Raw genomic sequence first — 16,807 nt, forward strand, 5'->3', positions numbered from 1 at the left:
CCGAAGACACCCAACATGACAAACTTTGCATTGGATACCACACAATCATTTTACAAGGATGAACATGGGGGTGCTGGGTGTTCCCCTGAGGTACAGAGCGTTATACTGTTCAATTAAGGGTTCTTATACCATGCCCTTCACCGTAATGTCTGAGCCTTCTCTCCAGCATTGGTTTGGGATCGTCTGTTAAGGAAGGTAGGTGTGTTTTTCTGGTGATTTCAAGGGGATTTGTAGGTATGGGCGGGCATCAGTCCTTCCTGCCTGCTGTGTTTCTAGGTCCATAATTCTTCCTAGTGCTGTTAATTTTTTCCCTGTGGTGCAAAGAAAACATTGCAAAGCAGATCATCATATTTCCGTCTTTGAATTAAACTATCTATTTGCAACTCTTTTTTCCCCAGTAACTCGTCATAACCACCTAAAGGATTTCATGTTGGTGGTGTCCATTGTCATTGGAGTGGGTGGCTGCTGGTTTGCCTACATCCAGAACCGCTACTCAAAGGAGCACGTGAAGAGGATGATGAAAGACCTAGAAGGGCTTCATAGAGCTGAGCAGAGTCTACACGACCTTCAAGAAAGGTGAGTCCTACTTAAGCTTTGTCTGGAGGTGGGTGGTTAAGTCTCCACTGTTAGTTTGATTAAACCAGTAGCAGTCAGCCTCTTATTCTGTGAGGGTGTCAGCCATAAGTACCTGACTGCTTAGGTCATCATAGCAAACCTATTACCCAGTTGGCATTACTGATGTGGCTGCACAGTCTTTGAAGGCATTTGGTCAGCTAATTAAGAAATTTGGACATAACCCCACCCTTGCCACTCCCTGCACAATGTGCACTGGTTAGATGTACTTGGGATGTGCCCCATCAAAACTAGAATAGTTAAAACTACCCTCATATGCTATTATAAAGCCTGCTGCTGTCGCGTAAAGTCACTATGCTGAATTGGCAGCATGAGGCACAAGCATCTCATGTATTTTTAGTGGACTTGAGCAGCACAAATAGTAGTTAAGGCTGAATGCTGATTTCCACCTTAATTCCCTTTTGTTGGTTGCTCAAGTTTTTCTCAAATTTCGGTTGGGCTGTAATTTTTAGAAAGAGAATGAATTTTGTAGGACCGTTTTCACCAAATCAGTTGTGCTGTCTTTGAGACGGTTAAATATGAAGGGCCTGGTTTCTCCTCCCTTCCCCCCCCCACCCACCCACCCCCGCCAAGTCCGTCATATTCCAACTAGAACTTTCATACTTTGATCATTAACAACTGCAAACACTCTGATTCTTACCTAACAGGACTTGGATGCTCCTGCTGTAGTTGACAGGGGCTTGACACCCTTGTGTTTGAGCCTATTGTCTTACTTTAAATGGGAACTTGCTACCAATGCGTCATACTTTCCTGTGCTACAGCAATGAAGCTGGTCAGCAATTGTTCCTTTGTGTCAGTCCAAACGATACTGAAAGAAACCAGAATTCTTCTGCTTTCCTTTTAAAAATCACAAAATAGACCTGCTCCTACAGCAAGAAAGGGCCTTTCAAAAAGAATGTTAAGTAATCTGGCTCCTTCAGAATCCATCATCTGGACTGACTCAGGTTGCATCTTCATATTAGCCAAGAGAAAGGGTGAAACGCATCAATATTCTGGAAATGGTTCAGGAGAGGAATTTGGCCAAATTTCCTGATGGCTTCAGCCACCGCTTTCCAGGCACTACAAGGATATCCAGTTCTCATAAGTTGTTTACTAGGAAGCACAAAAAAAAGTTAGAAAATTCAACACAGAAAAATTAAACATAAGCAGATGAACTGTCTCTTGTTCATCATAAAAATGTTTCCATTTCGTCTTTGGCAAAATACTGTGGGCTGAAGAATGCAACTTTTACTCACATGAGTAATGGCATTGACCTCAATGTGGCTACTTACCTGTGTAACGGCTGCCACAGGGCTTATATTATGGACAAAGGGCTACTACTGACAATCTCATTTTCTTTTTTTAAAAAGGTTAGTTTCTTGCTGAAATCACCATTTTTAACAGAGCCTGGCTCTTATTATTTTTACTTGTCTCTTGAATATAATTTTCAAAGATAAAGAGTCCAGTCTGGTTGCCATAGAAGTCGATGGCTAAACTCCCAATGACTGCAGTGTGAGCAGACTTGTATTCCAATTGTGTGTGTGCACTAGCTAGCGTGAAAAGTTGCCTGTACATGTGCCAGCATCTCAGGAATGTAAACCTGCCGTGAAGATTTTTACAAACACTTCAGCCATTGGAAACAGTGCCATATACACACGCAGTACTGGAGCCTGGTTCCTCACCTATCCTGTCAGAACAGCTGGCAGAGAATAGCCCTGCTCATGGGTGTTGTGTTTGTGAGAACTTTCTTCTGTCAAGTAGCTCTGTGTGATGACATTAGTTGGCATTCACCTGAAAGGAAAGATGTGTGTCAAGATGATGGTGCCAAATTCCCTGCCTTCCCTTCTTGGTGACACACACATATGATCTGCTTTGTTCCTGACATGAAGAGAGGGAAAAAACTACATTTACTGTATATCTTTGAGGCAGCCAGTTCTGAGCAACAAATCATTTCAGAGTTATGTATAATTTTACCATTGCCAGATTGACAATTCCCAGAAGAAAAAGGATTTGCTAAAGTGAGAAACCATTAGGATTTCCTAGTTGAAGTGACTGCCCATTGAGAAAGTTACAGTAGAGCATCCGAATTTTACTCTGTACCTTTAAGTGTATGCTTTTAGGTAGGACTGGAGGTAACTGCTGAGTTTATGCTGGGGATTCAAGAGTAAGTTACCCTGTAGGCACTGGGCCTAAATACTAACATTGCTGCAAACGTGCTGTGTAAGACATGACCTTGGGATCTGCCATTGAAGATAGGACAACATAAACAAGGAGATGTGCCGGTGAACATTAGCTAATGTCACCTAAAGCCAAACAGGAAGAAACCTGAAACCGCACATGCCAGGCATGGCTAAAAGCTTCAGAGAGACCTCCTCCTGACAGGTCTGCAGAGCATTAGGGTAGGAAGGATTGTCTGTGGATAGAGCACTGACCTGGAAGGAAGGAGGTGAGTGATCATTTCCTGGCTCAGCCACAGACTCCCTGGTGACCGTGTGCAAACACTCCTGTACCTCACATGCTGCTGAAAGGATAAATGTATTAGTCTGCGAGGTGCTCAGATGTTACAGTGACAGAGAATGCTACGTACAAGACATCTTTCAGTGGTCCAAATGGAAGTCCTTCCATGGTTCTCTTTGAAAAATTGTGAATAATCTGGGTTCCAGACAAACGATGTGAGTCACCCTAAAACAGGTGTCTGTCCCAGGTGCTGAGTACATAATGCCTTTCCCACGGTCTATCAAATGGCTTAGAACTTCGTGAGGGCCGTTGAGATAACCTAGAGCAGGAAAGGTTGATCCAGCAAGCCAAATTCTGTTCTAATCTAGAACATTTACAGGATATCCCTTAATGGAGACTGTTCCCAGGAAGTCTTCCAAATTGCTTGTACTTATATCAGTGTAAATTCAGAATAACTCCACTGAATTCAGTGGAGCTCCACTAGTGTAAAACTGGTGCATGTGTGAATCCAGTCACACTGACTGAGAACATGCAGGGGAAAGTTGTTGTTGTCTCTGGTGAGCAACAGAGGAAATGATGGACTGTCGTTTTCATGAAACATGAATAATAAAAGGGTGGGAAACAGAAGAAGTCTGACTAGTGCATTCAAGAGAAATCTTAAGGATTAATCCTCCCCCTCCCCCCATGACACACACACCACTGGGACATTTTTAATCAGAGGGTATTCAAATGTATGTGGAGTATTAACAAGCCTAGTATGGAAGTGATGGAGCAATGATCCATGGAGGGCAGAAAGCGTGGGTTTATCTCTAAACTTGGAACGTCTCAATAGGATTGTTTTTAAAATTAGGAATGAAAACATTTGTGTTTCTCAGCAGAACTATAAATTGAAAATAAACCCTTGTCCAGCAGCACAGCCAACAAAATGGCTGAAGAAAGTCCAGACCATCCTAATTTTGTTTTGAATTGACATCTCCACACCGTGAGGAGGCTTGTGTTTGCAGTGTTCTCAGTGAATTACACTCTTCAGTGGAGCAGTGGACTAGTCTCTGCTCCCAAAACATGGGTTTCGTTTGTTCATAGTAATGTTTCGAAATGCGTCTTTAACATTCTTCCCATTTTTTAAATCTGGGCTGTGAAGTAAACAGAAGGCAGATGCAGTCCTTTAGTTTTGTACAAGCTCTCGAAGAGAGCAGTCTAAATGTGTATATTACACAGAGCCGAATTCTGCGATAAGGATCGGCTTCACCGCATTTTGTTTGTTTGTATCTGAATGGTCACTTGTGGGCCCATGAACCAGGCGTTTCTCAAAGTCTTGTGCATAGAAGCAAAGTCTCATGCAGGCAAGTTCTGCTTCCCTATCCCTCTTCGAGCTTTAACAAAAGTCAACCTTCCTGGCGTCTGGTTTGTTCGCACAAGTTGCTTCCCACAAACACTCTTCTTGGGGCTGGAGGTTTTCCTTGCCATCCCTCCTCAGAGGGTCTTGATTACTCCCAGTACATCTAAAGGAAACCTGCCAGCCAAGGCTTCTAGTGGCCTGGGCAAGTGTCCTTGCCTTTGATTGCAGTTTGTTCCTGGCGCACCTCAGAGCCGCTGTGCTGCACATATCTCACAGTCCTTTCCCTCTTTTTGGTTTGGAAAGGGGGGTAAATAATCAGAAACTGGGCTGTTATTCCATTTTGGGGATTGGATACCCTGAATAAGAAAAGATTTGGTGACTGGAAATGCTTTTGCTTTTAGCTGGGGTGATTCATCTTGCAGTTTAGTTTTTAAAAGTCGTCCTCAGCCTGGGCTATAGCTATTTTCGTAGCCAGTCATTGAATCTTTACGCTTAAGCCCAGTAATGGTTTCATTGGCTCAGTTTATGCCTGCCTGACCTCAGAAAGCTTTTATCCTCATAACTACTAAACCATGCTGAAGTTCTCCTAAAACTCCAACAAATCCTAAAAAGGAAACGGACTGACCGGAACATGGAGTATAAATAGAAAGGATGGGTTTGTTTAAGTTGGGACCGGAACCTGACCTGCAAGGACAAGGGACAAAAATGTCTTCACAATGCACTCTGGGTCAGAAGGTCTCTACTATTTAAACACACTGTTGTGTCCAGCTGTTATTGATTTACCTTCTACTGTAGCACAGGATCTCTGGAGAAAAGAGGAAAACAGCTCCGAGTTTAAGATCAGAAGGGACCATTAGATCATCTAGTCTGACCTCCTGCACACCGCAGACCATAGAATTTCATCCAGTTACCCCGGCATTGAGCCCAATAACGTGTGTTTGACTAAAGCATCTTCTAGAAAGGCATCAAAAGATGGAGAATTCACCACTTGCCTTGGTAGTTTGTTCCAGTGGTTAATCACCCTGTTAAAAAGTGTGCCTTATTGCTAGTGCTTAATTAGGTGCCAGAGGCTCAAGCAATTTTTTTTACTTTTATAACTGATGCGGTAAGCCCAGAGGTGCCGGGGCTCTGAACTGCCAGGCCCGGAGGTGCCGGGGCCGTGAACTGCCGGGCCCGGAGGTGCCGGGGCTCTGAACTGCCGGGCCCAGAGGTGCCGGGGCTCTGAACTGCCAGGCCCGGAGGTGCCGGGGCTCTGAACTGCCAGGCCCGGAGGTGCCGGGGCTCTGAACTGCCGGGCCCGGAGGTGCCGGGGCTCTGAACTGCCGGGGCCCTGAACTGCCGGGCCCGGAGGTGCCGGGGCCGTGAACTGCCGGGCCCGGAGGTGCCGGGGCCGTGAACTGCCGGGGCCGTGAACTGCCAGGCCCGGAGGTGCCGGGGCCGTGAACTGCCAGGCCCGGAGGTGCCGGGGCCATGAACTGCCAGGGCCCTGAACTGCCGGGGCCGTGAACTGCCAGGCCCGGAGGTGCCGGGGCCGTGAACTGCCAGGCCCGGAGGTGCCGGGGCCCTGAACTGCCAGGGCCCTGAACTGCCGGAGCCGTGAACTGCCAGGGCCCTGAACTGCCGGGGCCGTGAACTGCCAGGGCCCTGAACTGCCAGGCCCGGAGGTGCCGGGGCCAGGAACTGCCAGGCCCGGAGGTGCCGGGGCTCAGGACCGGCACAAATTAAGCCCCCTGCTTATTGCTAAGTTGAATGTGTCTGGCACAGCTTCCAGCATTGGTTCTTGTTCTGCCTTTCTCCACTAGATTAAAGGACACTCTAGTACCCAGTGTTTTCTCCTTAGGATGGTACTTATACAAAATTAGTTTTTGTAGCCTAAATGATAAAGTGAACCCCGCCCCCAAACACACACATTTCAACTGAATAAATGCTGCAGAAACATTGTCTTACAATTGGCAGTCAGTCTACCTGTTAGAAATGATCATTGTACTTAGTTTATTTTAAAGAAAAACTAACATTTGGAATTTGAAGTGGTTTTGGTGACAAACACTAGACTTTTTTTAATATGGAGATATACCTGTCTCACAGAGCTGGAAGGGACTTTGAAAGGTCATCGAGTCCAGTCCCCTGCCTTCACAGCAGGACCAAGTACTGTCCCTGACAGAGTTTTGCCCCAGATCCCTAAATGGCCCCCTCAAGGATTGAACTCACAACCCTGGGTTTAGCAGGCCAATGCTCAAACCACTGAGCTATCCCTCTCCCCTCCTTTGTACAGGCCAGTTGGAGTGAGTCAGGTAGAATTTGTCCTAGTGCATCCTCTCCTGCTTTGCAGCTCCTGTTTTCTTCCTGGGTGCACTCAGGAGGCTGCAGCGCCGGGGGCTGTGTCAGAGGGAGGTAGCAGCAGAGACTTGAAAATGCAGTAAAAAGCCTGACCCAGCAGGCTGAGCAAGGGTACCCGGAAAGCTATTGAAAAGAGCAGTATTGGGTCCTTGAAACTCCTGGGATGTGCCAGCATCAGTTTCCCCGACCCCAGGGTAAATAATCTGTAATTTTCTCTTGCATCCATGCAAAATCAATACTGATTTAATCCCATGTTGGAGAAAATTAACCACTCCTGGGAGGAGGGTGTGTCTGAATTTGGATCCAGTGGGAAATGGAGTATGTTGGCAGATCTCATTTGCAAATATACACGTGCGCAGCCACATCCCGAGGCCCATTAAAACTCAAGTATTTACCTCCTTGGAGTAGAGTGATATAGATGATGTCCATTTCCATAATGGCGAAGGCCTTTGTTTCTGGGTTTCTGTGAATGCGCAGAAGACTCAAATGAGTTTGCAGCGCATTTCATCAGACTGTGGCTTGTGTTCTTCTGGTATTTCAAAAATAAACATGGCTGAAAATCTGAAGTTGATCATTTTAGTTTCATCGCAAACTTTTCCTTGAGTTTTCTTAATGTTGGCATTTCAGTGCCCAGAGACTCTGTGCTGAGTTGTGCGTTCCCTCTGGATTTACAGCAGCATCTCTCCACAGTTATCAGTGGAGTTTCTCTGGGTTTACACCAGTGCAGGTGAGAGCGGAGTTTGGCCTTGTATGTCCTCATGTGTGCAGCTAATCATGCAGTAATTGCTCAGTGGGCTTCTTCGCCCAGGGACACACAGCCCTGCGTGCACTAGCGGTTCCCTGTGCCTGTGTGCATTAGGCTGCAGAAGGCCCAGGAGGAACACCGCACGGTGGAAGTGGAGAAGGTGCATCTGGAGAAGAAGCTCCAAGACGAGATCAGCATCGCCAAGCAAGAGGCACACCGGCTGCGGGAGCTGCGCGAGGGGACGGAGAACGAGCTGAGCAGACAGAAGTATGCTGAGCAGGAGCTGGAGCAGGCAAGCATTGCATACCATACGTACAAGCAGAAACGGGTGGGGGGCGGGACACCCACACGCTGTATGGCCATTGCTGCATCCCCCGGGAGACACAGCTAGACTCTCCTTAGTGTGCCCTGTTGCCACCGTTCTCCCAGTTGACCTTAGGGATAGAAGAGATCCAACTATCTCTGCCACTTTCCCCCAAAGGCGCCTTCTCATGGGGCCCATCCGTGCTGCTCTCTGCAGTCACCAGAGGGGATCCCTGGAGAGCAACACAAGACACGCTTCCAGTGCTGAATGTGCTGCCCCTCACTCCATAGCCTCTGCCGTCCCCGAAGGGAAGGTATGGAGTTTGAGCCATACCTCTGATCCTTCTGTGCTGAGACTCAACCAGAGGGCTTTCCCCTTCGTACGGCACTTTACGTACTGTATTTTAGGAGAACTTGAGGCAGCAATTAAATTCATTCTAAGCTGCTTCTGCAACACCTCATCCCCCTCTTCCCCTAAGAGCCTCCAAGCAACTTAAACACTTGCTGCCAGAGTTGAGTATGCATCTGACGAAGTGGGTATTCACCCACGAAAGCTTATGCTCCAATACTTCTGTTAGTCTATAAGGTGCCACAGGACTCTCTGTCGCTTTTTACAGATCCAGACTAACATGGCTACCCCTCTGGCACTATTTACATACAGTTTCCCAAGACAGTAGTTTCCTGTTTAGGCTATTGCACACAAATACACCTCAAAATACGCTACAGTCCAGCACAGCCACCCACGTGTTGTCACGTAAATACAAGTTGTATTGTTTGCATTGTGTGTGTCAAGTCACACCCATTGCCCCCTTCCCTCCTCTTTAAATTTGTAATGAAAGCTGAAGCCAGCGGTGACTTAACCAATCTGTTGTTTCTTAGAGGCCTTCCTGTGGGATTCATTGAGTGGGTGAGTAATGGCTTTATCCACCCAGCGTGCACTGTGTGATGTAACACAATCACCGCTGAAATGAACTAGAAGCCACAGATGTAATTCACTCGCCACTCCCACTGACCGTACAAGCCAAAGGCAACCTGTCAAAAGTCTAAGATACTTTTGGGTCCCTGTGAATCCTGAAATCTGAGCTGCTCTTGCACCAGTTGATGCTGCTAAGATGATGATCTGTTTTTTCAAAGACCCTGTTGGAGGCTCCTACTGAGAGCAAAGTTAGCCAGGCCTTAGTGAGATGGGCTCGTCTGTACTAGAGTTTACACACTGACCCCTTCCAGTGATGTCAAACCCCACCCAGATTATAAACCCTGCTCATGCTTCAGTCTTTCCAGAGCCCATTCTCCCCTTGTGTATTGGTCCCGTTACTGGCATTTTACACTGCTACCTTCCTGTTCAGTTTCCCAAACCAGATTCTTTTGTTTCCGTGTGAACCCGGCTGTTCATAAACATTTTGAGCAAATGTCCGGTCTCAGAGCCAAGTGGTTCATCTCCACAGTTGTGCTCTGCCTGTGTGCTCAGCACTCCCAGGCACTCAGATACCATGGGGTTGGGTCAGAACCTAGATGGATTAGAGAGGACAGAACTCCATGTATGGTAGGCGATCAGATCAGTGGAAGTTGAGATTGGTGTGGAGAATTTAGTCCATCATGAAGATTATGATGCTGTCCCTGTATTTCTATGAACAATTTAGGGAAATTACATTTAACATTTGTTAAAATTGCAGACAGTAGTAAAATGGTGAGTAGTTAACTCTGGAATGTGGCTGCTTTATAAGTCCCTCTAGACCAGTGGTTTTCAAACTGGGGTACGTGAGCTCTTGTCAGGGGGTACGCAAGAAAAATCCTGTAACGGCAGACAACACATTTTGTTTCGTAAGACGTGGCAAACTAATCATAAAGTATATTATGACCCTGTCTCACATGAGGGTACGCGGTAGACTACTTTATTTGGTAAGGAGTTCACAGCCTAAAAAATGTGAAACCCACTGCTCTAAATGGACTGGCAAATGTGCTCACAGATAGAATATGAAATTTCAAATGTCTGAGTGTAGTGTGATGTCCTTGGCTAGAAATAATGCTCAAGCCAAATGCAGCTTAAATGGAGCTGAGTTAGTTAACACGGAAAAGGAAACTGATCTGGGTTTACTGAGAGATTCCTTTAAACATTTACATTCTCAATCCAGTGTGCAGCTGTCTATCCTGGAAAAAGAAAGGGTGTTCACCAAAGCTATGTTGACACATGGTTCTTGCTAGCAAGGTGCTAACGTGGTCTGAACCCTAGACAGGACCTGCTCCAACCCCCAATAAAGTCAATGGACAGACTCCTGTTGAGGTCACAGGGTGCTGGATCAGAGCCAGAGTGAACAGAGAGAACGCAAGTGACTCTTTTATTAACAATCCAAGGTGTTGTCCCAGTTACAGGGACATGGTTAGGCTCTGCCCACACTATAAACTTTAACTGTGTGAATATCAAATCAGGGGACAGCTGTATTTGTACTGTAGATGGGCCTAAATGTGGTGGAATAAGGGTGGTGTAGTCATTGAAGGAGCCTGTTTAAAACATTTAGGGTTGGTGTTAGTGCTTTAAAAGCGAAAGCACACTATCTACCCCTTAAAGACAGCCTTAAACACAGTAAAACCGTCTATGTTTCTAATCAGGTTTGAGAGGTACAGTGATTTAGGGGTTAGAATGCACTGCGGGGAGCTAGGTCTTCTGGGTTCTGACCCTCTCTTGCTGTCACTCCGAGTAAGCCACTTAGCCTCTTTGTACCTCAGTTTCCCCATCTCTAAAACGAGGCTAATGCCTCATCAACATTGTTTGAGGTTTAATATTTGCAAAGCACTTTGAGATCTGATGAAAGGCACTAAATATGTGTAAATTCTTGTTAATGATTACCAAAGACATGCATTTGTCCAAGGGTTTTGTGCCTTCGGTGTGCCTGCCACCCCCTGGTTTTTGATCCTCCTGTGAACTCGGAGTTCCTTCAAGTCCAGGCCGGGGAAGAGGCTTGGCTGTGCTGCAGAGAGAGGAATTGCGGATGGAACATGTAACTATTCGGACCAAGCAGCACAATTTGTATCTAAATGTTCCTGTCTTTTTGCTCCAATGTGAAAGTCTCTTTTTAACAAGCCCTTTGTGTTTGGGTTAGTCACTGCACTGAAAAGAGGCAGCTGCCTGCTCAGAGTTGTTAGCATGTCTTTGCTTGAAGGCAAGCTGCAATTCCACACCTTGCAGATCAGAAGGGAGGGGGATAGAGATTTACAGGGCTTGGAGATAAACACTCTGAATACCTTTACTCTGGGCTTGGTTCTCCTCTCATCCAGTCCAGTGTTATTCCACTAAATCAACCGTAGTGACTCCTCTTTTACCTCACACCGGCATAAATCAGAATCAGGCCCTCCATCTTCACAGACTTAGAGAGATGGACTAGATCTGCATTGCATAAACATCCTGCTTAACCAAGCTGGTAGCTGAAGTGATAAGGGACGACCACAGCTCAATTGCTGAGAACGGTAGAGCAAAACGAATCCGAAAGGGACCCAGCCTGCAGAATGGAGGGAAGTCCTGTAGGTTGCTCTAATTGCTCATGCAGCAGCTTCTTCCGTGCAGGATGATCCCCAAGGAAGAGAATGATGCTGTCCTACCCCCCTGGTAGCACAGTTGTCCCATTGGCTCAGTGCACAGGAATTCTCCCTCTTATACTAACCCCAAGCCACCGCCAGGAGTGAAACTAGGCTTGCTGGAGATTGTTTTTCTTTTTGGTGCCATTACAAGTGTTGGGCCTGCAAGCCACTATCCGCTGAAGGGACTACCTTGGAGAGTGCTAACTGGAATAAAAAGGGCCCCCTCCCCCGCCTAGGCCTTCCTGTAATGCTGCTGCTGTGACTGTTTCCATTACAGGTCCGAATGGCGCTGAAGAACGCAGAGAAGGAGCTTGAATCCCACTGCAGCTGGGCCGCACCAGAGGCCTTGCAGAAATGGCTCCAGCTGACCCACGAAGTGGAGGTCCAGTACTACAACATCAAGAAACAGAATGCGGAGAAGCAGCTGCTGGTGGCCAAAGAGGGGGTGAGAACTTCAGTCTCTTTAGTCCTGAATTCTTCGCTCCCTGAGGCTGGGGAATGAAATCTATAGATATTGTGACAAAGTTCCTCCTCTAGCTTGGTGGGTCCTGCGCTTATTTGCGGATTTGCTCACCTCAGAGATTCACCTTGTGGGTCACCTTGAGACCTTCCCCTCTGGTAGAAGCCACAGTCCAGATCAATTCCTCCTGTGTCTGATCAGGAGCTGGGAGGTTTGGGGGGAACCTGGGCCCACCCTCTACTCGGGGTTCCAGCCTAGGGCCCTGTGGACTGCAGCTGTCTATAGTGCCTCCTGGTACAGCTGCATGACAGCTACAACTCTATGGGCTACTTCCCCATGGCCTCCTCCCAACACCTTTATCCTCACCACAGGACCTTCCTCCTGGTGTCTGATAATGCTTGTGCTCTTCAATCCTCCAGCAATACGCCTTCCCACTCTCAGCTCCTAGTGCCTCTTGCTCCCAGCTCCTCGCATGCACGCTACAAACTGAAGTGAGGTCCTTTTTAACTCAGGTGCCCTGATTAGCCAGCCAGTCCTAATTGATTCTAGCAGTTTCTTCTTAATTGGCTCCAGGTGTCTTAATTAGCCTGCCTGCCTTAATTGGTTCCAACAAGTTCCTGCTTGTTCTGGAACTGCCCCTGTTCCCTTACCCAGGGAAAAGGGATCTACTTAATCTGGGACTAATATATCTGTCTTCTAACACTCTCCTATAGCCATCTGGCCTGACCCTGTCACAATATTTACAGCATCATAGATCTAGAACGTCTCTCTCTCTGTGCTGTTCTCTCCTGCCTGCTTCCATCTTTTCTTTCTGCGAACCACCTGCTGATTGATCCTGCTTGCCTGCCGTAGCGCAATATAAGGAAATGCTTGCGGGGACTCGACCCCAGTCCTATTGCCACGTGTTGTGCTTCGTAGCTCTGGTTTGGGGAGATATCGTGTAACATCTTGACAATAGTATGTGATGTTGCTCAGTGCATAGAACCATAGAAATGTAGGACTGGAAGGATCCTTAAGAGGTCCTCTGGTTCATCGCTCCACCCTCCCCTGGCGTTGAGGCAGGATCAAGTAAACCAAGACCATCCCTGTCAGGTGTTTGTTCAACCTGTTCTTAAAGCCTCCAATAATGGGGATTCTGCTGCTTCCCTTGAAAGCCTGTTGCAGAGTTTAACTATCCTTGTAGTTAAAAATTTTTCCTAATATCTAACCTAAATCTCCTTTACTGCAGACGAAGGCCATCACTTCTTGTCTTACACAGTGGACATGGAGAACAATTGATCACCATCCTCTGTAGAACAGCCTTCAACAGATTTGAAGCTGTTATCAGGTCTCCCCCTCAGTCTTCTTTTCTCAAGACTGAGCATGCCCAGGCTTTTTAACCTTTTCCAATAGGTCAGGGTTTCTGAACCTCTTATTAGTTTTGGTACTTTCCTCTGGACTCTCTCCAGTTTGTCCCCATCTTTCTTAAAGCATGGTGCTCAGTCCTGAACACAGGACGCCAGATGAGACCTCACTGATGCTGCAGATACTGGGACAGTTACCTCCCGTGTCTTACATATGACACTCTTGTTAATACATCCCAGAATGATATTAGCTTGTTTCAAAACTGAATCACCTTGTTGGCTCATGTTTAATCTGTGATCGCTATAACCCTCAGATCCCTTTCGGCAGTACTACTGCCTTGCCACTTATTCCCCGTTTTGTAGCTCTGCATTTGATTTTTTTCCTTCCTAAGTGTAGTACTTTGCACTTGTCGTTATTGTATTTCATCTTGTTGATTTGAGACCAATTCTCTAATTTGTCACGGTCATTTTCAATTCTAACCCTGTCCTCCAAAGTGCTGGCAACCCCTCCCAGCTTGGTGTCATCTGCAAATTTTATAAACTCTCTCCACTCCATTAGCCAAGTCATTAATAAAAATATTGAATAGTACCAGGCCAAGGACAAAACTCTGTGGGTCCCCACTAGATACATCCTTCCCGTCTGACAACAAACCACTGACTACTACTCTTTGAGTACAGTCTTTTAACCGTTTAACCGCCCACCTTCTAGTAATTTCATCTAAGAACATAAGAATGGGTCAGACAATGGTCCACCTAGCCCAGCATCCTGTAATCTGGGAGTGGCCACTGCCCGATGCTTCAGAGGGAATAAACAGAACAGGGCAATTGTTGAGTAATCCCGGCCCTGTAGTGCAGTCCCAGCTTCTGGCAGTCAGAGGTTTAGGGACACCTGGAACATGGGGCTGTGTCCCTGACCATCTTGGCTAATAGCCATTGATGGACCTGTCCTCCATGAACTTATCTAATTCTTTTTGGAACCCCGTTATAGTTTTGGCCTTCACAACATCCTCTGGCAAGGAGTTCCACATGTTGACTGTGCATTGTGTGAAGAACTACTGCCTTTTGTTTGTTTTTAAACCCACTGCCTATTAATTTCATTGGTGACCCCTTGTTCTTGTGTTATGTGAAAGGTTAAATAACACTTCCCTATTCACTTTCTCCACACTATTCATGATTTTATAGACCTCGATCTTACCCCCCATCCCTTAGTTTTCTCTTTTCTAAGATGAACAGTTGCAGTCTTTTTAATCTCTCCTCATACGGAAACTGTTCCATATCTTTAATCATTTTTATCATCCTCCTCTGTACTGTTTCCATTTCAAATATATCTTTTATGAGGTGGGGTGGCCAGAACTGCACAAAGGATACAAGATATGGGCATACCGTGGATTTATATAGAAACATCATGATATTTTCTCTCTTATTATCAATCCCTTTCCAAATGGTTCCTAACGTTCTGTTGGCTTTTATGACTGCTGCAGCACATTGAGCGGATGTTTTCAGAGAACTATCCACAGTGACTCCAAGATCTCCTTTTTGAGTATTAACAGTTAATTTAAACTCCATCATTTTGAATGTGTAGTTGGATTATGTTTTCCAGTGTGCATTACCTTGCACCACATTGCCCTAATTTGCCTGTGAGAATGTTATGTGGGCCTGGGTGAAAAGCCTTACTAAAATCAAGATCTATCACTTCTACAGCTCTCCCCTATCCACTAGGCCAGTCATCCTGTCAAAGAAGGAAATTAGGTTGGTTTGACAAATCCATGTTGGCTATTGCTTATAATCCTATTACCTTCTAGGTGCTCCAAACTGATTGTTTAATAATTTGTTCCAGTATCTTTCCTGATATCAGAGTTAGTCTGACTGTTTATAATCCCCTGGGTCCTCTTTATAAAAACAGGTACTGTGCTTGCCATTCTCCCATCCTCTGAGACCTCATCCATCCTCCTTGAGTTCTCAAAGATAATTGCTAATGATTCCGAGATTGCTTCAGCTGGTTCCTTAAGTACCCTAGAATGAATTTCATCAAACCCTGTCAACGTAAATACATGTAACTTAGCTAAATATGTTTTTAATCTGTTCATTCTCTCTTTGGCTTGTGTCCTTCCCACTTGGTTTTGATATTGGTTGTGTTGAGCATCTGATCACCACTAACCTTTTTAATGAACACTGAAGCAAAATAGGCATTAAACACCTCAGCCTTCTTGATGCCATTCATTATTAGCTCTCCTTAGAAATGAAAAAAAAAGAAATTAATGGAGATATCCCATCTCCTAGAACTGGAAGGGACCTTGAAAGGTCATTGAGTCCAGCCCCCTGCCTTCACTAGCAGGACCAAGTACTGATTTTGCCCCAGATCCCTAAGTGGCCCCCTCAAGGATTGAACTCATAACCCTGGGTTTAGCAGGCCAATGCTCAAACCACTGAACTATCCTTCCCTGCTAAGTAGTGGCTCTATACTTTTCTTCATCTTTTTCTTGCTCCTTATATATTTATAGAACCTCTTCTTATGCCTTTTATGTCGCTTGCCAGGTGTAACTCATTTTGTGCATTAGCCTTTCTGATTTTGTCCCTACATGCTTTAGCGACTTTTTGGTACTCATGCTTAGCAATTAATCCATGTTTCCATGGAGGTTTGATGACCATGGATACATGATGATATCTAATACTGGTCCATGATGCATGATGATATCAGGTACTGGTGTCATGTTTTACCTTCTCAAAGTGCTGCACAAACCTTAATTAAAGCACCCAACACAGTTGTTATAGATGGGGAAATTGAGTCACAAAGAGATGACGTGATTTGTGCAGTGTTGTAATGTGAATTAGCGCCAGAGCTGGGTTAGAACCGTTGAGTTCTAGCCGCATACTCAGACCACTGGGCCACATTGCTGCTCACTGAGGAAGTGGCAATTTGGTGGATAAGTTTAAACCTGCTAATGTGCATAACTAGCTGTTGCGTGCAGTGTCCTGCATTGTGAAATGTCTGTGAAAGGAACTCTCCACAGCCCCAGTGAGAGCAAATCCGGCCCCAAGTGTCACCCATATTAGGGCAGAGAAGTTTTGGACATGTAAAATATGTATGTGGTCTTCACTGGCCAAGTCACTTCTCTGTTCCCAGCTGTTTAAAATCTTCTGAGCGAAGCAGAGAGCAGGAAGCTATTGCAGCCAATGCGCTTGGCTCTCTTGACATTGTACAGCAGTCAGAGGTGACAGGACAAATATGAATTTGTCGGTCTTACCACATGCTGACCACAAACGCCATGTCCCCGGGTGGTGTTAGCTGCAGCGTTCCTGCCCCCGGTTTGCCTTTTGCAACTCTGCAGCAAACATTAATAGAGCATAACGACCAAGGATCTGTATGTAGGGACTTAAGACTCAAATATACCCAGTGCTCTAAAGAGGAGGCAGACCCCCATTTCAGGATGTTAGGATTCTGTTGATAAAGCTTTCGTTGGTCTTTCTGGTAACGAGCCTGTGGCGCGGGAGGAGTCCTTAGCTATGCAGTTGTAGCTGGTGCTCTGGACTCTTGTCCTGACCCCGCTCTCGATTGACACCCTAGCCAGCATGTTACGTGGCATAACATCCTTCGCTAAAGTGACAGTTCAAGCTACTTGCGTGTGTGCAAACAGCCA

At 46.0% G+C, this 16,807-nt stretch overlaps 1 protein-coding gene across 4 annotated transcripts in view; it reads left to right on the plus strand.

The window, feature by feature from the left end:
• Positions 1 to 16,807, plus strand: part of STIM1 (stromal interaction molecule 1) — a 168,933-nt gene that overhangs the window by 134,761 nt on the left and 17,365 nt on the right. For all 4 annotated transcript variants that reach the window (XM_054015972.1, XM_054015971.1, XM_054015973.1 and 1 more), the window contains 3 exons: positions 399 to 576; positions 7,605 to 7,782; positions 11,644 to 11,811. In XM_054015972.1, coding sequence (XP_053871947.1) covers positions 399 to 576; positions 7,605 to 7,782; positions 11,644 to 11,811 — 524 coding nt within the window. The remainder of the gene's footprint in view (positions 1 to 398; positions 577 to 7,604; positions 7,783 to 11,643; positions 11,812 to 16,807) is intronic.

This window comes from Malaclemys terrapin, chromosome 1 (assembly GCF_027887155.1).
Source record: "Malaclemys terrapin pileata isolate rMalTer1 chromosome 1, rMalTer1.hap1, whole genome shotgun sequence".
NCBI lineage: Eukaryota > Metazoa > Chordata > Testudines > Emydidae > Malaclemys > Malaclemys terrapin.